Source organism: Brienomyrus brachyistius, chromosome 16 (genome assembly GCF_023856365.1).
Source record: "Brienomyrus brachyistius isolate T26 chromosome 16, BBRACH_0.4, whole genome shotgun sequence".
Classification (NCBI taxonomy): domain Eukaryota; kingdom Metazoa; phylum Chordata; class Actinopteri; order Osteoglossiformes; family Mormyridae; genus Brienomyrus; species Brienomyrus brachyistius.
In genome coordinates this window covers 11,899,234-11,923,394 of record NC_064548.1, presented here as the reverse complement: position 1 = coordinate 11,923,394, position 24,161 = coordinate 11,899,234, and the positions used below count along the sequence as shown (strand labels likewise).

General features: G+C 47.2%; 1 protein-coding gene across 3 annotated transcripts in view; it reads left to right on the top strand.

Annotated features, from left to right (window-relative positions):
* Positions 1–778: 778 nt before the first annotated feature.
* Positions 779–24,161, top strand: part of pde1a (phosphodiesterase 1A, calmodulin-dependent) — a 33,671-nt gene continuing 10,288 nt past the window's right edge. The window contains exons 1-2 of one of the 3 annotated variants that reach the window (XM_048979538.1): positions 779–1,567; positions 4,082–4,108. In XM_048979538.1, the coding sequence (XP_048835495.1) occupies positions 1,467–1,567; positions 4,082–4,108 (128 nt within the window). In that variant the 5' untranslated portion in view covers positions 779–1,466. Of the gene's footprint in view, positions 1,568–4,081; positions 4,109–15,294; positions 15,633–22,709; positions 23,502–24,161 lie in introns of those variants that run through there. The other 2 variants (XM_048979539.1, XM_048979537.1) reach the window with 2 other exon arrangements.

Below are 24,161 nucleotides of genomic sequence, written 5' to 3'. Positions count from 1 at the left end.
TTTGGCAAGTGCTCTCGAAAAAGGCATCATTCTGTGTATTAGTATCACATGAGCCTGAAATGCCACCGGAGCGCCATGTTTGAAGACGGTGAGGAGAGTCGGGGCTGGAAAACAAGCGGTTTACCGCGGTAATTCGATGGAGGAAATCTACTTCCTCACAGCGGCTCCTTAATTCCCTAATGATTAAGTCGCGGCCCTCTAACTAGTTGTAATTTGACAGAAGACAGGCCAACAGGAAAAATTAGAGTTTAGTTAGTTACAAATATTGTCTGGGGACACAGGGACATGATGGAGATGACAAAATTACTGTATTTCCTGCTTGCTGTGGCCCTGTGCGATTTCGCTGGGTCTGGTAAATGCATGTTTTAGCTGACAAATACATGCTTTGTTCTGAAGCCATTTGGTCTTTATGCAAGACATTTAAAGAAAAGAAGAGGTGCTTTCCTTTTTTTAGCAGTATTCTTAATGCTTGCTTACCCATCAACCCTCTTCCAACCACAGTCATGAAGTTTGTCTTATCTGTGCTGAATTTGGCAGACACCTGGGATTACGAATGATGGTCCTGTCTCCCAGCTGCACCATGAGCTATTGGGACTCCAGGTCTTCCCCACAAAGGTGTCACGGCACTGTCTGATGTGTGCCTAAGTTGTCCATGCATGTTCTATCCGTGACGCAGGCCTTAGGACTAGCATGCCCCCCCCCAGGTCGAAGTTAATGGGCATGCCTGCCAGACTTGACCACCTCTGAGCATGTGGGACCTGCGGGGATACAGCCTTCATAGTTTTACTTTCCGGTGTCACCTTTGGACCGGAGATGTTGAAATGCCTTTTCCCTTCTGATACCTCCTGCCTCCCCACACATTGGCTCTGGTGATTGTTCTGCAAACTGACTTCCCATGCCAGCCTTCAGCCACATTCCATGGACCGGAAGCACCTCTGACCGACGGTGAACTCTGAAAGTGCAGAGGAGTGCGCACGAGAGGGCTGCGTGGGTGTGTGATTGTGGGTGGGTTTTTTTTCTTTTCCTGTGGCCGACGGGTGCTCTGTGCCCACCTACATGGCGCTATAAAAACTACCTGCATATGTGGTCAGGGGCTGATCACGCAGACACAACTGGAGTGTTACAGATTTTTGTGCATACTGAGTACTCCTACTAGTGCAATGGAAAGCGAGTGAGCGAAAGAGAGAGAGAGCGAGAGTGAGAGAGAGAGACAGAGAGCGAGCGAGAGAGAGACAGCGAGAGATTTGACCACCTGACAGCAGAAAAGCAGCCAGCCCCTTTGTGAGCTGCCGTGCCTGCTGGAGAGCGTCTCTCCGCCGCGACACGCGGATGCACGCAGATCGCCGCAGCCGGGAGACACACGGAACGCCCCGACCCGTCACGATGCGCTGAGCACGCAGCCACGCAGCCCGATCGCGGATGCCGTCTTCTGATAGTCATCGTCACTGCGCCGTAGGACATTAACCATGGAATCTCTCGCCGGTGACACAGATGGTCTGGAGAGCGACTCGTTAAAGTACCCGAAAACTGAACAGACAGAGAAAATGTGGATGCGTCTGAGAGGAATGTGAGTACTCCTTCTACCTCCTGTTTGACCGGGATGTCCCGTAGCGTCCTGGTTCAAATGCTGAACCAGGTTCTGGTATCGAAATGTTGGGGAAAGGTGTACATTTAATGGACCGATGTTACCAGCGACAGGGCAAACTTACTGAAGTTGACTAAGGACAGAGAGTTTATTTCTAGTTTGGTTTGTATTTAGATGAATGACGACTGACATTTCAGTCTGTTGACTGATCGCATCCACAAGCTTGCTACATTCCAGCATGGGTCTCTCGGTCTGTGTGTTTACAGGATATTCCATACCTTAAGACCTGCACGAAGCATGGAGTTAGAAGGGCTGATCATACTTAGTGTCATACTCCAGTTGTACTTATAATTGTTTCAGTTTTCTGAATACAAAAAGCCTTGTCTGGACCTGGAAGGCACGACCCTCCAGTCAGCCCTGCAATCATGTTCTTCCTGGGTACACCCACACTCTTCATTTTTTTTTCTTCTTTCACAAGTGCCGGCCACCTGTTAGTTTACGGTGAAAGCATCCCACCAGTACCTCTCTGAGTCTGAGTCAGAGGAATCAAACGATGAAAGGAATTCCAGTTTGATCCAGCCCAGTGTTACAGAATGTGAATCTACTTCTCGGCTGGTACTGCCAACATGCGCTGTAAACATCACTGGGGGGGGGGGTTCATCATTGTACTTTTGTTGGTATGGTGACAGAAGCTCTAGCGTAATCATCTCCTCAGTAACAAAACAATAGCAGGGCTCTCACAGTGGGGATGAAGGTGTGTGTGTGTGTGTGTTTGCGTGTGTGTGTATTAGGCTTATATTACATTGTGGCGACCAAATGTTCCCCTCTATGTGATAAAAACCTGTTATTTTGATATTCTGGGGACTGTTTTTCAGGTCCCCACAAAGATGTGTGAATGCGATCAAAAAAGCAAAAACGCCAAAAGTCTCGTATTTCATTTGGTTAAGGTTAGGCTGGGTAGGGGTTAAGGTCGTCATGTTGGGATTAGAGTTTTCCCAATACAAATGAATGGAGAGTCTCCACAAAGATATAATTACAAACCTGTGTGTGTGCGTGCATGCGGGTGTGTGTCCCTGTGGGGGGTAAGAGATTCGGGATGATCAAATAGTGCTTTTGGGGATTGTTTCCCTGCTGCTGGAACGTAGAGTTTTGTCACTCCCCTGTTTTGTTGCTGCTCACGGAGTCTGCGCTATATATAAGCACAGGCTTATTCATTAACTAATTATATCTGGATATTGAACAATGACCCAGCTGACAATAGTCGCACACGCCCACAGAGCCAGCGGGGGGCAATCTGATGGCATGGCACATTTCACGACCAAGCGCACGGAATTCTGTCACTTTCCTGCGCATAAGTGCGCCACTCCTGCAACCATTCTTTGGGGGGGCGGCTGTGTTTTTGTTCATATTTCAAGGTTAAGTAGGGGGGTAGTCATTCCAAGCTATCCCCTCCCGAGCATCAACCCGGCCACCAAGTGAGGGGGTGCCAGGCGACCGTTGCCATGGAGCAGCACGGTAAGGAGAGGGCCCTGTTCATCATGCCAGCACAGTCCTGGCCTGTGCTATCACAGGAGCCTCTGGTCGACGATGAGTCAAGGACCAGGACAAGCCAAGAAGCAGATGTTCTGAGAATCTTTTTCTTCCACGCAGCGTTGAAGTAATATCAGCGAGATATTGTGTCTGGACTGGTGACAGCATTTCCCAGACACCCTCAGTCTCATGCTAAGTGTGGAACATCACTCGGAGTGCAGACTTCGTTTGTTTTTCTTACTACTCCATGGCTCAGGCTGACCTTTTTCTCATTCACCTCAAGGCTGTCCTCAACTCAAGATGCCGAAGAGATTTTCGCCAACGATTCCAGCGCTGGCAGATCCACCGTTTCCGAAGGAACTTTCAGCAATTTTCCCCAAGTGCAGATACAGACGCTTTGACTTGACAAAAAAAATTTTGGATGTGCGCCTATATTTTGTATACGGCACTCGGTCAGATGGTTTTCAGGGCCGGTGAGGTTCTGGACGTGATGTCGCTGCTTCCGCATTGGGCTGCAGGTGAAGCTAAAGCTGACAAAGCCAGGCCAGACAGAAGCCCTCACGGTAGGGCTCCAGCTGGCTCTCACCCATTTGCTTTGATTCTAGAAGGATCGGGACACCATCCACTGGTAATCACAGACCAGGAAGCTCAGGGCTTGATGTTCTTCTGCCTTTCCAACAGAATTTATTTAAAAATTTTAATGCGAGCTACCTACGGTCAGTGTAATGGGATCATGCTAATTAATTATTCATTGCTCTGACATGGTCTGAATGAGTGCGATCGTCATTTGTGTTGCCCCATCTGCTTTTTCGGGCATATGTCAGTCTTTCTCAGATTTTTACTGCTGCCTGTCATAGCACTAGCACTACTGTACCATGTTTTAGGTTTTTTTTTTTCTTTTTCAACAAAGCGATGTGACAAGCTGCTAATGACGTCCATCTAATGAAAACCCATTTTCTTTTTCAGGCAGAAGTACAAAAACGCTTCGCAAAGGTAAGCCACCGGTCTGTTAATTATGCTTGTCTAGATTTTATTGAGAGCAATGTAAAAAAATAATAAGAGCAGGGGATGATTAAGAAGATAAACCTAAGTCATCCAGTGGCTTTTCAATGGACAAATATCGACACCTGGTTATTGTCGACATAATCAGTCTAGCCATCTTGAATATCGGTCTGTTTTACATCATGTTTTGAAATACAAATGGACTGCGATACAAGTTATTCATGTAATTAATCTAGGCAGGATAACATCGAGTGTTTAGCTTTATAAATGGTAAAAACACAAACCACTGTCATCTGCTGATACTCTGATAATCACCTGCTGATTAGTGATTTCAGCTTTTTGGAAATATAACACTGCAGCTCCTGTGAAAAAGGCTGTGGGTCTTTTTTGAAATGATTTAATGTAAACAATTGTATTCAGAGCTCATTACTTAGTTTCGCTTTAATGTTAAAATGCTCACCAGCTTCCGCAAGTCTGTTGTTCATCTCCTTCGAGTGACTAAAACGTGACATCTTGGCTGAACTCGTGTTTTAATGATAGATGTTTGTGCGATTATGTTGCCTGTGTTGCCTGGGAGACTCACTTGAGTAAGGTTATTGCAAGTAAAGTGACAGCCTCACTCTCTCGGGATGTAGTCAGTCTAGGTAAATCAGTTCAGCACTTTCCGTCTCCCCTGGTACAGGTGTACCACCTGTTTTTTTCCGGAAGCTTCCTCTTTCCCCCCAGCAATATGGATGCCCAGCTGTTTTGTCAAATCAACCTGGTACAGAAGTCTGTGTAGGAGTGCAGTGAAGTGCTCCATGTACACCACAACCATCCGCACCCAACGATGCTGGCAATTTGCCCTGCAAGAGACCTGCATTTATGCAGTAAGAGTCAGAGGTGTTTTTGCAGTGACGCCCCCGGCATTAATGGGAGCCTCACCACTGTCAGTCATCCTGTTTCAAGAACCTTGTAGGGCTCGTAATGACACTCTGCATAAAACCTTCCTTCCCGCGTGAAGCTGCGTCTCTCGGCCTGGTCAGGGGGACCCTCTGATGATGCTGTGTCCGCTGTCTCAGGGTAATGTTCCTAACAGTCACGGGTTACTGAGTGGTGTTCCATGTGACCTTGCTTTGTGTCACACGAGGTGTACTGGGGGAGACCTCCTGTTACAGTAATTAGCAACCCCTCCTCGCCCCCAGCCCTGGTGTCTTCAGAACTAACAGGAAAAGATGTCTGGCCTTGAGTAATCGGTCAAACAGTTTTCACACATTGGAGCAGGGACTCGTGCATGTTGCGTGGGATGCACACCGAGGCAGAACGTTTATGATTATTCATATATATTACTCTGTGGTCGCATATTTTGCTGGGCTGGGTGATTTTTTTGCACATATCTGAATGTGACCATTCATTCAGCTCTTTTGATTCTTTTAACGATATTCGTTTTTCATCTAACCATGCATCTTTCCATAACTGCTTATCCAGAAATGGGTTACTCCCAAACTCAAGTCTAGGTATTACTTTTCCATCCATCCATCCATCCATCCATCCATCCATCCATCCATCCATCCATCCATCCATCCATCCATCCTTCTGTCTAGTGGGCTGGAATTCCATTCAGGGTGTTAATGGATCAGCTCCAGGCTCTCCGTCACCCTGTATTGAATTGACAAATGAATAAATATTCCTCACTTTTCCACATCAGAGTCAGAGGTCACGTGTATAGTTAAAGACTCAGCCTCAGCCTATATTTTCTGGCAGAAAAAAAATCTACCCATTCATCTTCAGACAGCCTGTCCTGGGTCCGGGTCTCAGTGAAGAAAAAATACACTACTGAAAATAGACAAGTAAAATACATGGTAATACAAATTTCTAATGGTCAAAGCCAGTATGGTCTAGGATAGACCATGATAATTCTGACCAATGGTGTGTTCTGCGGCATCATGTCACCAATGTGCATTTTTTAGGTCGGATCCACTAAAGGATCGACTGTCGGTCAGCAGCTTTGTAAACTAAATCCAGGCTTGAGTGACATATTCGTTGGCTGACGGCACTTGAAACCTATGGTGAAGCAGGATCTGTAACTGGACTAATGTGTTCCTGGGGCATGGAGGGTGGTGGATGGGCTGGTCAGCCCAGTCAGTGGCAGTCTGCTGTTAATGACAGCCTTCCTTTCATTATCACATTTTGAAGTCATGAAGCCAAATTTTGAGGTGTATCATTTGATGCTACACTAACGAAAGCTTTAAATTGAAGTCAGATGGGTGCTATTCTAATGAAGCCTGTTGTTCATTGGATGAGCTTCCGTGTGATGGCCCTAAGTTTATAGCAGATGGGGTGTAATTTTCAATTGAATTACATTCTTTGTTATGGTCATTATTAAAATCACATTATTTCTGATATTGGTAATATTTCGGAGGGGCTACTCATAATGCTTCGGGAAATGTAATAAGGATGTATCATTTCCACTAGGGGCCCCCATTTACCGCTCAACCGAACCCAGCACAGCAAAGTGCAGCTGCTCGTGACCATGCTGTCGACGCCGGAGATCAAAATACATGATTTCCCGCAAAACAAAATCAGCTTAATTGTTCATTTCCCAGCACAGATTTAGAAAACAGGTTTTTTTTTTTTTTTTTTTTTTTGCTTTCTAAGTTTGCTGTAGGAACGTCTCGTACAGAAAGTATAGAGCCATTTGTTTGGATTGCAGAGAAGTTTAAAACAAACTTATATTCCAGATACATATTACTTAACTGATGAGCTGCTGTCATCTCCTCTACTTTTCTCTCCATTCTTTTTAAAATTAAAATCATATTCTCCCATAACAGTTGTGCTATATTTTCTGTGAAAATATATTAGACATTACTTACATAATCTTTGGTAAATTCATGTATTTATTGGCTCTTTATATTGTCTATGTTTTACTCAATTACTAGTTACTAGTGGGTGGCATGCTGATCTCATACCATTAGGCTTGTGGGTTTGAATCTTGCCTCTTGTGTGGAGTTTGCATGCTCCCCCTGAGTCATGCAGGTTTTCTCTTAAGTACTCCAGTTCCCTCCCGTAGTCAAAAATTGATGCAGTTAAGTGAATTGGAGTTTCTAAATTGCCAGCAGTATGTGAGTGTGTGCCCTGCGCCGGCCCGTCTGCGCCTTGCAATGCTCTCTTACCTCACAGTGACTGTGAAGGGGATAAGTCATTTTAAAGAAGGGGGAGGGTTACTTGATGGTTGGTTGGTTGGTTGGTGGGTCAGTGGTGGTTAATACGTTTTGTACAACGTTGGAGTTCATCAAGTTGTAAATTTGAATGTACTGTTCAGTTTTGTGTATTTTTTTTATGTTGCCCGCCTTTGTTTCTCAGTTCTGCTGGGAAGATTCTTTTCTTCCAGACTATGATGAGGCTTCCTTTAGCTGAACTGTACCCCCAAGCCCCCTGTTGTAGCCGGCTCTCACCATGCCCCTTTACCCTACGCTCAGTACAGTCAGTGTTCTCGTAATCCCCTCGTAAAATGTCAGAATCGAGGGGAAATCACTCTCATAAGTGTGCTGAGCTGGCCAACGGAAAAAATGAACTGAATGAATGCCTTCCTGATCACTGTTTATGTGTCAGATGTCTCATGAACGTGGAGGATTTTTTAAAGGATACTGATGTTGATATCGTTCTTCATCTTTTTTTACAGCCTGAATAAGTTCTCTAAAGGAAGAATAATTCCTTATCAATTTATTGATCAGATCTTATTTAGCCAGAAAGAGCACATTCTGTGGGGGTGATGTGCTTTCGTGGGTTAGGGTGCTGTGCCTGTGATTGGAAGGTCACCGGTTCAAATCTCAGGATCAGGTAGAGTGGTTACACTATTGGATCCCTGAGTAAGGGCCTTAACCCCCAATTGTTCCAGGCATTATCTGAACTTGCTTTCGCATAAAAGTATGTTTTTTTTTTTTTTTTTTTTTTAATAAAAGCTGCTAAAAAATGATGCTCTTGGCTCAAATGGCCGACCATGCTTGAGGTTGCTGTCTACCAGTCGGGGACCGGGAGTTTCCCAAAAGTATAAAGCGGCTGGCTTTGCCCTGCCCCCCACACCCCAGCCAGGTGTCTGACAGCCAGGCTGATATCTTTCCTGGCTGCCATCTTAGCTACTTTTGCAGACCTGTCAGACACCTTGTGAGTTCCAATTCCCAGCAGTCAGAGAGGTGCCAGTTCTCCGATTGGCTGTAGCTCCTGTGCTTGGGGCCATGTGACCTGTAGGTCACTGGGGTGGAGAGCGCATTGTTGCAGGGCACGCCGGTCTCCCGCACGACCACAACAACTGGTGCTCCACTTATGCACATACCTTCCTGGTGGACGAAATGGACTTCGTCAGTCAACGTGTCTCTTACATCAGGGGCGTCCAGTGATGAGTAACAGGCGCCTGCAGACGTGTCGTCTGGGGCTTCTCGGGGTGGGGGGGTGGGGGGGGGGGGGGGTCACTGATGGAGCAGCTTTAAAGTGCCTTCAGGGTGAAGTGATGATTTGTGAATCAGACACCTTTTAAGGATTAAGCCAAATGTTACCTGTCTGTATTATATATTATGGGGTGTATAATATACTGTAGGTTAATTTTTAGGACTAGGAATAAAATATGGTGAAATTTTCCACATTAATTTTAACAAGGATATTACAGGACAGGTGAGTAAGGAGAGAATTCCGAGAAGAAGGAGAGATCTCTACTTGAGGAACTGAGCTTGGGAAGGAGTATAGTTTTCTGAGGTCTGTTGTTACAGTTAACACTTAAAAAAAAAGCAGGTTTCTGAGCCTATTGTGGGAGGGATTATCGCGTGTTGTTGATCATTGGCTGTTTGAACCCTGTTGTGATAGGTTGCCTCATCCTTCCTATTGGGTTAAAGCAGACAGTGATTGACAGTGCACAGTGATCTCGCCCACGATATATTTCAAGAAGCATTTGTCCCATTTGCAGTTAGAGCTACATAACATTAGATTACTTCAAGCAGGTAACTCTCTATGCTGCAACACGTTGAGAAATAAATGAAAACGGTCTATGAATAGCTTTTCTTGACTTTTTCTAGAACCATGTAGCATGTCACTCATGGTGCCGGGTCTTTGACGTTCCTGTGATTTAGACGCGAGTAAGCAGGGCTCATAGTCAGCAGCTAGTCTCTTTCAGCTGACTACTGACATTCTGCTTCAAATGGAGCTGTGTATAAATCAGCCCTTGTGTAGCTGCTGTGTTCACGTCCTTCACTGGCAGGTACCCTGTCCCTGACCCCTTTATACAGGCTTGCACCGTGGCCTGGCAGCTGGTTGAGATAAGGGCTTTTGTGTATGGGGAATTCATTCTAACCAGCGGTAATTTTTCTTGTATAGTCTTAAGCAATTAAGCACATTTTTTAAATGCAGCTGTAGAGAAATATAATTACCCTAACGTGCGGCGAACATTTGAATAATGGGTTGACTTGCAAAGAATCAAAGATTCTCATAACCATTTTTATGCCCGAACGACTGAGATGCAGACCCGTAAATATTTGGCGCGTTGTCCTCGTGCTGTTGTATAAGGTGAACTTGCATAAGTACATGGTGTCCCAATAGAGTCGATTTGGAAAAGGTTAGTTGGGTGGGGTAATTTATACACAGCTCCATTTGAAGCAGAATGTCAGTTTGAAGTCACGTGTAGACAGCGTGTTATGTGACTGTTAGAGAGTGAGGTCCAGTATGTGACTGTTAGAGAGTGAGGTCCAGTATGTGACAGTTAGAGAGTGAGGTCCAGTATGTGACTGTTAGAGAGTGAGGTCCAGTATGTGACTGTTAGAAAGTGAGGTCCAGTATGTGACTGTTAGAGAGTGAGGTCCAGAATTATGGCCCGTTTGTTTCCACAGAGCTTCATAGTAATGTTTTCGTTTGCCAGTTTCTTTCACCTGCTGCACTTTTCCTCACATGCAGATAAGCAGTTGTGGCTCCCGCCGTGAGGGTAGCCGATAAAATGTGGCAGCCAGCGGCAGAGCGGACGCCAGCTCCTAAGTGCTGTACCGCGGAGGCGACACGCAGGTGGAGCGCAGAGTGCCTGCCCTACTGGAGGGGGCTTCCAAAGACCCGGGGTACATGTACACAATTAGGACCTCATTTAGCTGTCTGACGCAAGTCTCGAATGTAATGTTAAAACAGTATTCTATTGTTTTTGACTCCTGCATGGAATCTTACTGTTGGCAGTGCTTCATTAGAGCAGTCCACGATGTTGACAGCTTTAGTGAAATGGATTGTATTTTCTGTGATGAACTGCAATTAATTATCTTTAAAGCCGTAATGGCCTTTGCTTGCCGGCACTCTTAAATGGTTCATTTCATTTCACTGCTTCACTATACGTTTTGTGATGGTAGGTGAGGCCCCTGTTTTTTTCATCAGATTAAGCTGCGAAACAAAATTCTTTGTTATCTTGGTGGAAAATTAAAGTGCCACAGTTCAATTAATAAGTTCCACTCTCCAAACTGTAATTTCCAGTCCATTAAATGAATTTGTAGAACAATGAAATGTATTTAAAAAAAAAACTTTCTGTTTAGATTTTTTTTTTATTATTATCCATAAAAACAATCCCAGAATGAGGCAACTGATAAACTTGCAGAGCTAGATTTCATATTTGGAAAAGTGGGAGCGTGGCTGGTCGGCTGCGATCGATTTATACCAGTCATTCATGGGTGCGATTGATCTTTATTTTAGCTGCTGCTGCCTCACCGGCCAGGTTATGGTAGGGCGTGAACTAGTGATTGGACAGGGACTCGGGGGGGGGGGGGGGGCATTAAATGCAAGCACAACATGATCTGTGCGCTTGGCTGCCATTCAGGGATGTGCTTCTCTTGTCATGCATTCGTTTCTCTGTCGCAGGCCGACATGTGAGCTCCTTACGCCATCGCACATGAGCATAAGGCTCACAGCGATTATACTGTACCGCTAGACGGAAAAACGCATCACGCGGGGGGGGGGGGGGGGGGACGCCGCCATCCCATCCGAGCACTCTGTCATTATGGACGGTCAAATGCGCCGTTGGTCGGGGAGTTTCTCGTTCCTGTTTTCTGTGACATCGGCGTGACACGGAGGAGCTAAATGTGGCCGTCACAGCGCTTCCTGCCGCCGCTGTCACCGAGAGGAAGAACAGCACCTTTGGATACGTCAGGAGGGATTTCGACATGAAACATAACATCTGCATTGGCCTGCACGGCTCGGCGACAGAGCCCACTTCGTGAGCACCGGATAGTGAACGTGTGGAAAGCTAATTGTGCCCCCCCACTTTGCCTCCCCGGGCCATGGGCCCACATGATACTGATTTGCCGTGTGACATGGCAAAGCGTGCAGTCACTCCAGCCAAAGGATTTCACTCTGACCATTTTTGGGCTGGACTTTTTCACATTAGTCCGTTCCTGGACACTTTTTTACCCAAGTTTTTGCCGCTATCGGTTACTGCAACACGTAAAGGTTTCTGTTGACAGAGTGATTTCATATCTATTTTGTCCTAACTGCTTATCCAGAAGAGTTCAGAGAGAATCTGGAGCGCATTCCAGGAAGCACATGATAAAAGGCAGGGGACACCCTAGGTGCAGAGTCAGCCCAGGCAGGGGATACCCTAGGTGCAGAGTCAGCCCAGGCAGGGGACACCCTGGGTGCAGAGTCAGCCCAGGCAGGGGACACCCTGGGTGCAGAGTCAGCCCAGGCAGGGGACACCCTGGGTGCAGAGTCAGCCCAGGCAGGGGACACCCTGGGTGCAGAGTCAGCCCAGGCAGGGGACACCCAGTCAGTCCATTTTTGCTATCTTCTAGCTTCCGACAAACATGCACCAGGTATTTGGTGTTCAGAATTGTTTGGTTTGTTCTTGCTTCTTTGGTTCAAACGTGCTGGGAGCTGGGAGGGAGGAATAATGTGGAGGGTTTCTGGGGATTTGGCTGAGAAACATCTGTCTAGCATATATTCTGTTTTTATAACTGTGTGTTAAATACTATATTGTACAAACAGGGATTTCATCGTTTCCTGTCCAACAGGGACAATTTTGCCTCTAGCTTCTGACCTTATGCTGTGCCTGGATCTCCTGGTACCCTGATGTAGGCCGGGACAGCGGGTCACTCAGCCCCCCCATAAGAGTGTGACTCACCAGAGCGGGTTTCGGCAGCTCCGCCTTATTGGATAAGGCACAGGTTTGTTAGGGAGCAAGTCGTTTGTAACAGCTAATCCCCCCGCCCAGTTTCCGACAAACACCGGTCCGTTTATGATCCTGGCTTCATTTCCTCCGCTTTGTCAGCACACAAGCACCCGACCACTGACATGGTGCTATTAGTGTGATTTGTCATGGAAACCGTTGTTTTGGTAAAAGTGCACGGCATAATAAACAAAGTGGAAAGGCACGGTGGGCCACACTTGCAGATGATCCCCACCCCGGGGTGAGGCACGGAGCAACAGCTCACTAAATCCATCTCCCCAAATCCGTTCATAACAAAGAAAGAGGGCTTGCAGGCTGAAGCTAAACCATCCCAGAGTTCCCATTTTTCCAAACTCCGTTGTTTGTTTATAAAACACGGAACCACAAAGGCAGAATTCAGAGGCGAAGTTTGCAGGTTGGAGTTGCCCTAAATGAGCAGTTTGTGTGTGAGTGCGATAACAGCAGCTAGGGGAGGGGTATGCTGGTGCTTTACAAAAAAACACTGGAAAAATACATGGTAAAACAATTATAATGGCATCCAAATATAACCCTGGATTCCATGCGACACAGCCAATACCAATACAGGACTGGCACGGGCCCACCGCCAAGCCCCAGTTGGGTATGACGGTGTCTGTGCTGAAGGCCCCTAGAGCACCGCTACACCGGCACGCTATCCTGCTCTCACCCCCCTCCCCCCGCCCTGATCGCAGACCCCATTTTTTGTGACTATCAGGGATCAAGGCTTTTTGCAGATTACACAATAGAACGAAATGTAGTAGCTGCCTCCTTAATGACATAAATAATTTACATGCATAGAATTTTCATACTTACATATTTACATAAATGACAATAAACTACAATGATAGTATAAAGATAATACTAAAAACTGAATATGGCATATACTTCATGTGTGTATTACATTGAATTGTCAGTAAATAACTAAGCCTGCAACACCTTGCCATATATATATAGGGTTTGGCACGGTCGATGTAAAGTGGTGTAGTATTAGTGCAAATTTCAGGAAGAAGAAGAAAATCTCTAAGAAAGAGTGATGGGCAGCAGTAACAGTAAGAGGACGGAGGGCAAATACTCACTCTATCCAGCCGGGTTGTGTTGGGTGGGCTGACCACGCCTCCCTCTACAGGTGAACAGCAGGTTCTGTGTTGTGGCTTTCTCCAAGATGGTGACAGCTTCTCCACTGCTAGATTAATTAGTTCATGACTGTTCCTTTGCTGTAAATGAAATTATGCTTTATACATGTTCATTTGAATGCTTATCTTCACATATCCCATCTTGCTGTCCTCTGAGACACACACACACGGTGAAGATTGGGGTTCGGGTTCGGGGTCAGTTGGTGTGCAGCCCCCTTAGAGCAGTCGGTGGGTTAAGGGTGGCATCAACCAGCTGGTCCTGTGACTTAAACCGGTGACCCTCTGCTCGCAGGCACAGAATCCTAATTCACTGAACCACATAGTTCCTCCTACCTATATATTATATTTCTCTGGTTAATCTGATCCCAAATAAGTCTGCCCAATATTACTCATGTTTCTATTGTGTCGTGGGAGTGATTGTGGTCATGAGAACAAACTGACCCTTGAACATCTAAATCCTATTTACTGTTAAATGCATGTATCGTCCTCCCACCAAGAATAACACCCAGCCTCCAGTCTGATCCTACTGAGACTGAGAGGCAGTCTCTTTGACGCCTGACAGTGTGTGTGTTGTTACTACTGCTCTCTCCCCGTTGTCTCCTTACACTTCTGTTTGACACCTCCAGTTTGCTAATTAGCTGATTAGTGAGCATTTAAAACGCAGCCCCTTCTTAGGTGTGAACCGACCCTAGCGGCTTTCAAAGCCAGCACAAAGTCTCCCCTGTTACAGAATCTCATGTTCGGAGCTTGCGTAAGTTAATAGGTTGCAGTCGCCAGTGCATACTTTCCATCCCTTGATATGGAGAGAACACAATTGGGCAAACTGTTTAGTTTTGGACCCAAACTGAGGAGATGCATAGGGAAGGTTTACTGGACCTGTATTGCTTTTGTAGGCCCTTTGCATCTGATCACTCGACGAGTACCTCTCCTCACAAACTTTCCCACCCAATGGATTGATTCCTTGCATCCATCCTCCTCTGAAAGGATGACACCCACCACAGCCGCTCGTCACGCACTTTGGGCACACCGTTCTCCGGGCCGTCAGTTTGAATAGCCCTGGTTGTGACTGAAAGATTTCCCATTCCTGTCCAGAGATGCCCAGCTGGTTGTCCTTCTAGTGAAGGTTTCTTCCACAACGTGCATCTAATACCAGGCTGCAGAAATAGGTAGAAGTATGTAACTGTGAGCTGCTTTGATTGCATTACCCCTCTAAGCAAGCCAGCGAAGCCCATCTGACATCTGCTTATGCTCACTTGTTTATGGCCGTTACAGTATAGAGCTTCAGCCTGCTTCTATAACCGTTCCCTGTGTCGGAAGTTATCGTCTTTAGATTGTGTGGAATTTAGCGTAATAAATGTACGACCTTGCAGAGGGAACAGTTCCTTGTGTATATGAGCTGAACTACGAGTGTGTTTTGCCATCTGCTCAGCCTCACATGGCGCTGTAACATTTTATATTAGTTTCATATAAGACACACGAGAGGGTGTGTTTTTAGGGCTCCACGCTCATTTCTTATGGGGCACAGGGAAGCCAGGGTTGGTGTCTGTCCTTTCTAACAGGTACTGGCCGGTCCAACACGAGGTACTGACGTGTGTATCTGCCCTCCGCCCCGGTGTGTCCCCCGAGGGCCCAACGAGGGCGGCAGGGGCCTTCCCAGCTCCGGGAGTAAATGGGAGCCAGATTGGAAAATAATTCCCACCTCCTAGCACGGGGCCAGCCCCGTGTGACCAGCCCAGATCATCATCTTTAACTTACTGAACAGGGGGGGGGGAAGGTGCCCCTGCTGGAAGCGGTTGGGGCCATCAGAGAAACTCACAGCGTCCTCCCTGAGCTGAGGTCGGAGATAAGAATGCTCCAGGGCACTCGGTATTCCCCATTCAGGGAGGGGGCCAGCGGGGGTGGGGCTCTCACGGCTTCAGTACGCGCGCGGGTTTGAGCTCGCTCTCAGCAGAGGGTCCCACACGGGGAGAGGGTGAGAACCCCCACCCCCCACCCCACTTGGCTGCCGTCGCACCCTTCTCTGATGTGGTTCCCGCGGCCTCCCTCACTGAGCGGTCAGAAAGGGAGGCTGGCGTCAGGCTCGCCGCACTCTCTGGCGTGAGAATCGGCCAGGGACAGGCAGCCCGGGGCCCAGCGGGCGGCAGTGCCGACTCTCAATGGACGACAGTGTCACTTTCAAGAGGAAATTTCTCCACAGACCCATCTTCAGGTACCGTGGAAGGCAGCGGGTGGGGAGCGTGGGCACTCCGACTCCTACCTGCTGATTCTTATTCTTTCCCTCCTACTCACTCTGTGGGAGTATGTATGCACATGTGTGCGCGAGCACGTGTGTTACCTAGAAGCATGAGGCACGGCGGTCTGACGTCGCGGCTGCATACATCGCTGTCGGCTTCAACTTTAATTAAAATGCACCTTTTCAAACCGTGACTGTAATTAGCCGGAATTCTCCCACGGCCGTCCTGCTGTGCTCGTTCTGACCCAGTGTACGCCTGGAAGGGGCCGCAGCGGCCCAGACTGCAGCAAACGCTCTCATTTGTTATGGCTCGGCGGCCGTTATACGCGGAACTTTGTGTTATGGTTCAGCGCCCGGCTGCATTATCTCGAGCAGGTTGTTAATAGCCCTCTCGCATGTAAAACAGTGCTCTTTTAACCGGGGCCAGCTGTGTAGCAGGTACGGCTGCATGCATATCCAGGGGCTGCTTGCATTAAACACTATCTGAGGTCTACACTTGTTGACAAACCGAGAGAGGTTTCTTTCTCCACAAAAACATTAGTTCCTGTTGCACTCCTTCGCTCTCTCTTTCTCTCTCTCCCAGTAACTACTGGGATTTGTGGCTCTTGTATCTGGCGTCCGGGTTGTGTTTCATGTGTGTTTTTCTGGAAAGTGGACTCCAGCGTCCAAGTATGTGTTTGTGTGTGTGCGTGTCTGTGTGTGTGTGTGTGTGTGTGTGTGTGTGGGGTGGGGGGGTTGCTTGATCTGTCCTGGAGGATTTGAAGGGTGTCCACACCCAGGCTGATGCTGATGGGAAGACTTGCATGGGAATAGCAGTTTCTGGCATAGCACCCAGGTCTATCTTCTGTTTATAGCTTCATGACATCCAGGGCTGCACTTAAATTCCCAGCGGACGCGCAGGATGACATCTGCAGTGGATCACAGCTTTGCGATAAACAAGCCCAGTGTTTAGTGTGGGACCTGGAACAGGCTCGGGGGGTTAGGCCAAGGCATCAGGGCACCCCTAGTTAGACTCTCCACAGCAGCCTGGGCTGTCTCTCAGCCTGTGATTACATTCAACATTCCAGAACATTGGTGATGTGGTTTTGCAAGGTTATTCACATCACAACAAGGCAGGGGGATATATACTGTTCGGCAAATTACCAGATGATACTTCATGAAGCAACCCTGAGCTCAATGCCTCCACGCAGTTGCATCTGAATGGCAGAAGCTCCAGCAGGCTTGTAGGAGAAGGTCCACCGGGTCGTTGGGAGGACCAGTGAGGGGACCTTTGTGTTCCTCTTTTAGTGAAAAACAAATAGAAGCAAGTCTGGATGGCTGCTATCATCGCTGATCCCAGTGCTGAAACTGACACGCAAGAAACACTCGCCTGACCCAGATGTGTAACACAGAGCAGCTGTGTGATTGTTTTACTTGGTCCTTCCATGCAGTCAGCTTTGAGCCGGCTGCCAGCATGTGCCGCGGTTACTCGTTTGCTGAGATGCTTGGCCATGTCCTGCGTATGTCTGTACCAGCAAGGCACTAACTGGGGCTTCTGCTAGAAATAAAGGAGTCCCTTACCGTGAAAAGGTTTTTGTGGTATTGGCTCTGGCTCTCATATAATACAATGGGCCATCTGCATGATATTAAGTCACAATTGAAAGATTTATAGAAGCCCCACAATGACATATTTTGTTTTATTATGTTAATGTTGTTTAAAATGTACGGAGCCCCTCTGGTAACATAGTCGAAAAAATATATATATTGCGTAGCCAAGAGACAATTAAGTGGTGACCACGTCTTTCTTAAAGCGTTTTTCTGGGATGTTGTACGTTGGTGTAATGCACTTGTCGATAACTTACTTGTTACCGCTGCCTTACTCGTAATGCACTTACATGATAAAGCCTTTAGGAAGTTAGCATGGGCCTTCTCACAATTATGTTATCAATTAAAATTTTTTTACAATTTCTTTATAATTTTATTATAAATTTAATAATTTTATAAAATTATACGTACTTTTATCCACTCTCGAAGTTGCCTATGTCTTTCTAGGCATTTGCAAATATCCTAGCCACGCGTTATTAATTCGTGGCCATGCGATATTTTTTTTTCTCCTGTGTCACCAGAGGGGCACCGTAAAAATGTACCTTGTTTTGAAAAAGTTCATAGTTTGAAAGTTTAGTTTAGATCTTAGAGCGATGCTCTGTTTAAGTTGTATAGTTGTCCAACTGAGATCTAACCCTTTAGAGCATATTGCTGGGGTCGGGCATCAGTGGTTATTGGAAGCATAAAGCTGGAGCCACAAGGGTGTTGGCATAAGTACTAGAATTGAGGAAATTTTCTGCAGAGGGACCATGCTGGTGACAAGCGTCTTAGATTTTCTCTGTCTTAGTGTCTGCCGAAGGGAACTGCATCTGTACGTGGCTGGCTGTTATAAAATGGGTGATAGAGGAAGAGGTGGTGTGCAGGTGGCATGCTGTAAACAGGAGGACATTTTGAGTTTTTATGCTTTATGATTAGGTTTAGTGTTACAGGGTGCAATCAGAAATAAAGGTCTTTCAAAACATAAAAATCTTTGCGAGAACAGAATTGTCATAAGAGAGACCCATAAGCTTTCAGATTTTATTTGCATGAGTCGAAGTGCGGCTCTCTCTCTCGTACGGCTGTTTGGCTTTGGGTCGTGTGGCTTAGGTTGCCGTGTCTTGGATTTTCGTTTAGTACAAATGGGCATGTGTGAAACGATGACTTGGTTGCAGCAGCACCGTCACACACCTCCGGCAGTTTCGGCACCTGTGCTTCGTGACCCCCGCATATGGTGCACCGTCACAGCACCCGCAGCGGCCCCCTCTCCCGCCCACGCCTCGCCCTCGAATGGGTTGTCTTCTCTGTGCCATTATGAAATAAGCCGCAGCTGTGAGGGGAAACATGGATCCGCTGGCTTGCGGCCGCCATCCCCGTAAAAAGGCGGCCCCAACAACGAAGCGTAAAGTCGCCGGGAGACAAACCCCGTGATGGCTTTGTTTACCTCAGACAGCCGCCCATCCGCTTTTCATTTCGTGATCATCGGCACTGCAGCCGTGCCTCTCAGTCTGACTTTCTGCCTGCCCCAAATGCCCAAATTTTAAAAGCAGGTTGGAGCACTTAAACTTACATTTTTCTGGGAAACCAGATGATGAAAACCTTAATTATATTTCTTGCTATATTCCACATTGTGTTTTGTTATTGTATTTAGACTGTCTGCCGTGCCAGAATGTTCAGGCTCATGAAAGAATGAGAATGAAAGAATGAGCATAGAGAGTTTAAAAGGCTAAAGAATGCCAGAAAGTTACTAGGGCTGTACTGTCTGAAGTATCCCATATTTTGTCTCGGGAGCAACTTTCTGAAATCTTGATATAGGTTAGAAAGAAAGGTAGAGACAGTATGTGGTCTGTATACAGAGATTTTTATCTAATGATTTCCATCCTTACTGACTGGACAATTTTCTGTAAGAAGGTTTCACTTTTTCACATGAAATTCTCTTGTCTTTTCTTTTTGTACTAACATAAAATTCACATTTGGTGTTGAGCATATTGTTTCATTCTTTCGTACGGGAGAAAATCTGGGAGCGACCCCTAGCCACCAACAATGGCTAAACGGAGACGTGTGTTTACGAGCTGTCTCGCTCCTAATCACACATTCCCACCAGGATTTCTCCCACACAGTCGTGAGACATCCCTTTAGGAAGCACCACAAGTCTGAGAACAGAATCAAGATGGACGCCAGCAGCACAGAAGTGAAGTGTATAAATATCGAGGGAATGAACGAAACAGACACTTCCTGAGGAAGCTTCTCATGAAGTACATGTTTAAGCTGTCGAGCTCCTTTCGCTCTGGTGTAATGGTGATGGTTCATTGTGTGTCTTAGACCCACCTGTGTCCTGGTTAACAGGTGTGCTGCAGAGGGGTTGTGGGATGGAGCCGGGAGGAGGGGCAATGCCGATTTAGGCGAATTAATCATGGTTCTTATCACTTTCATGCTCTCCCTCCAGCCCTACCCTGGTTAGACAGATGAAATGCACTACGTGCACAATGGCAACACCAAACTGACAGCGCTCCGAGGAGAAGCTCACAGTATGTCAACGTGGCCAAAGGGCACAGGCCGTCTCTAGGCGATTGTGAGGGGTTCACTGCTGATCTCTACCCCATAATGTCCTCACATGCTGTACAGTATCAACGAGGTGAAATGCACCATCTTTGAGCCTGGACAGCATTAGATCTGCATCAGTGATCTTCTCTAAAGTTCTGCGTGTGAGGTGGAACGAGCAGGTTTAGAACAAGTATGGAGCAAACCTTTATGGATAGTCGTTAATGGTTCGTGAGCTGAAGGCTATGAATTAGGGTGACATTGGGAAAATCTGCGACATGCAACATGAATGATGGGTAATGGAGTGGTGAATATGGGTGTAGAAGGAGGGAGGTGTGTGTTTTTTGAACCATAGTTCTTGCAGGCCTGTTCGTCCAAACCTGTGAGAAAATCTGTCACTCTGTCTGGTTGAGAGCTGGTGGCTGTCAGAGAGATGTACCTCCCCCCAAAGCCATGGAGCCTGGAATCTTCTAAACAGTCCGCTAAACTCTCATTTTGACCCAGGGGAGTGGAGAACCCCTGCAGCAGAGTCCCTGTCCTGGCAGGGGTGTTGATCCTGTTCAGGGCTGTTCTTGACCGTTGAGCATCTCAGGTCAAGAAGACTAGTCATGGGACTGGATAACCATCCTGTCAGTCCAGTTTAAGGACTTGCCTAGATGTTGAGTCGAATGGAGCTTGTAAACAGCGCCAGATTGATGATTCATTTAAAGAGCAAATCTCCCGCCTTAATGAGCTTTGCTAGGGCCGCGGTCCATCCCAGATTCCACTCGCCCTCTGAGTGAACTGCTGGAATCACATGCGGCAGTTTATTTGGAAAACCTGCATGGAGCGGTTAATTCCGGGTAGCCAACCTGTGTAATTACATGTTAATCATGTCCCCTACTCACCATATTGGGAGAATTATTTGCGAAAACTTCTTTGATCCGCATGTGTTCCGAACTTTTGTTTGACTGATTGGAGTTTTTTTTTCTTTTCCTGCTGCTTTCCAAAGAAGCAGCCGGCGGTTGTTTTCCATACTAAAAAAGGATGTGTCCGCGCGGTTTTCCAGATGAAGGGCATTCCATGCTTTCATCTGTGGGACGCTGCGAGCGGGTCAGCAGCGGCAGTCTTCCGGGTGCCCCCTTTGGGGTCAGTCTGTGGGGGGATGCCTGAAACCCTTGGCAGTTTCTCCGTTGGCCAGTATGCCTAGCTATGCACCACAGGGAATCAAGTAAGGTGCTTGACTGGTGCTCAGTCTGAAGATGGAAAAGGAACCAAGGACGCATGAGAAAAATACCCACTGTCTGTCTGGCTGCGTTGATGCTACATGGTTGTGCCTCAAACTGTATCTACTGTAGAGTTAGATATTAGGGGATGTTGGCTGGCCTTCTTATGTGTTTGAGGTCTTGGAGGCCCTATTCTCTTGGAGAGTCTTATTCTCTGCTATCTAGTCTGTGTGGCTCATTTCTCTGCCTTTGGTGCCTGATGTTGAAGAAATGTGCCCATTATTTCTGCCCATCTTCAATAACTGCTATTCCAGCAGAGGGTTGTGGTTAATCTGGAAGCACTGGGCAGGGGACACCCTGGAAGGGATGCCAGCCCATGGCAGGGCACACACTCACACACACGCACACGCCCTCAGATTAAGGGCGATTCAGAGATGCCAGCTGCTATTGCAACTGTGTGGTTTGGACTGAAGGAGGAAAACAGGGTAGCGGGAACGAACTTGCGTGACACAGGGAGAACACGCAGATTGTATCTTTCCTTTAATTGTACGGGAAAAGTGAAATTGGCATAAGGGTGACTGTTGCAAAGCAGCAGTGATACACTACATCTGACTGTATGTGCAGTCGGGGTCCTGCAGAGTGTACCGGGCAGTGTCTGGGAGCAGCTGATCTTGCTGCATTAACAAGCCCCCGCAAATGTTAAACACAAGCCCCCTCCCACCCACGCTGTACATATACAGAGGAGTGCGGAGCGGTTCCTTAAGCCAATGTGCCTTGCTTGGGAAGATGGCCCGCAAAACTACATTCACACCCTGAAATCAGGTGCGTTTTCAAAGGATTAACCTTAATACATACAGCAGTATTTCAATTAAAACGGTATGTTAAATATATAGTCAGTTTGTCAGTTCTTATAATCATTTTTGCTGCAGAGAATAAACAATGGAAAGCAGCTTTCAGGCACCACATTTTGTTCCCCTATGAAGGTCCAGAAAGTGCCCCCCTTTCTGGCTGAAAGGAAACACTGACATATTTCATCACAGTACTGAGGGTGTGGCATGGAGTCTTTGCACAGGATGGAGGGTTGCCACAGTCCAGGTTGTGAGTTGGCAATCACCCCTGAAACGTAGGGGGCGCTGTGGCCAAGGCCGAGAGAGATGAAGTGGGGCGAGAGGCAGCATGTGGGTGCAGTTTGGTCCAAGGAAGAGGCCGGATGCCAGTTCTCCCCTAGCCAGCTGGGTCCTTATCAGAACCGGGCCGCTCACTCTACCACTCTCCCTCCCCTGTGACTCCCATCTCAACAAGCAGCTGATAAAAGCCGGCTCTCACGGGTCGGCGCAGGTCACCGTTATAAAACGCGGGCGGCGCTTCTGACCTTCTATCCCGAACAATTATGGTGCTGATTCATTCTGCGGTGGATATAAAAAACCAAGGGCCCATTTTCATAACCGCTGCCCTTCATCTCTGAGGGGATGCACACCCGGTGCTCGTAACGCCCCCCCATATGCACTCCTGGCCCAGATGCTCGGACAGCAGGGGCCTCTCCTCTCTGCCCTCCCGCCAGACTCTTTGCTGTCTTAACGTGTTAAGGGTCATGTAGCGTCATGCACCACCTGGAGGAATGACATACCGCAGACCCCTGCCCACCCCCTCTTACCACCCGCCCCCCCCTTTCCGGTAGGGGGCCTCTCCAAGGCACTGCCATCTGTGCCCCTCTGACAGGCCACTGTCATCTTCATCATTGCCCTTTTTTTGATGCATTCTCCAAGGTGTCAGCATCTGTCCTCTCGCTAAGCCCATCCTTTCTCAGCGGACTGTGCCAGCATCTTGTCTCCGGCATCCCGTCTCCAGCCTCTCATTCGGTTGTGGCTGAAATCCATTCGCGTTAAAGCGGATGGGTCTGCTCTGGGCGTCTTTTTCCAGCTGAGTTTGGAAGGGAGGGGGACCCCTGGCAGAGTGGCATCAATCAGCTCGTGCTGATGCACCACATTCTCGGGCCTGTTACTTCTTCTCTTTTCTCTCAGGGAATTTGATGACTTGCTTTCTGCCTCCTTCCTTCATGGCAGATATTGAGCCCAACCACCAGCCCCCCACCCCGCTTCTTGCCGCCGACAGTTTGAGTTTAGGCGTAAGTGTTATCAGCGAGCAACACGTTACAGCACACGGTGTGACATGCTGTGGCATTTATATTTGGAAGTGCGTTGCTATGTTACCGGCCGTTACCACGAAGCCGTTTGGAGCGTTAGCTTGTAATCTCAAGCCGGTAGCACTCTCTGTGCTCTGGCGCCTCACGTCTGATCTTAATGCAACTTTCTCGAATGTTTAGAAAGTTGTTTTGGACCTTTGAAGGAACTCAGTTGGTTTACAATCGGCTGGTGTGCCACTGTGATTTGCCAGCTGTGACTGGGGGCCCTGACACGGAGGATGAGCTGCGTTTGTTCTGTAGAAAGAGGGAGGGAATAATGGTCGGGATTTCTGCTCGAGGTGCTCATAGAGTGCGACTTTGTGTCTGTCAAGTGCCCATGATTACTGATCACCAGCGGTGAGTGTCGTTTTTACCCCAGCCACCGTCACTAAGATCTCTCTGACAGCGTTTATTCACTGTGTAATAGGAGAGGATGGAGTGGGTGGTGTATGTGAATTGGACAGGGTGAACTCCATCTCCTGAGGTTTAAATCAGCCACCTGTTCAAGATGCTTACAAAGCTGCTATTCCCATGCTGTCTCCTGCCTCCTATTCCGCAAGCTAAATCTACTGTCTTTCATTTGTGGATTTCTCCCCTAAATAATTTTGAAATAGATACTGTGCCCTTAGTGTCTGCTGTTTCTAAATGTGATATCGTAATGATGATGGTTTTTTTGAGTGAGCGTGATGTATGATAGGATTAGGATGGATTCATTGTATTCCATGACCTGATTGTTGTGACCTAAATATCTCGCGAGTATTTGTTTTTGTATTTAATCTTCAGTCCCAGACGTTTGACCTAAATACTGTTGTATGTAGAATACACTCTTCCATTCAGAGTTGCAGGGAATTTTACAGAACTGCAGTGTTTTGCAGAAGTGTATGGCTGTTACAGTTGCTGATGCTATGATGTTGGGCTAGTTATTTTTCTATTTAAACTGCAATGTGCATAAACATTTTTTTTCCGCTTAGAAGGTAGGAATGTGGCAACCATCTTCATACCCACCACAGGGGGCAG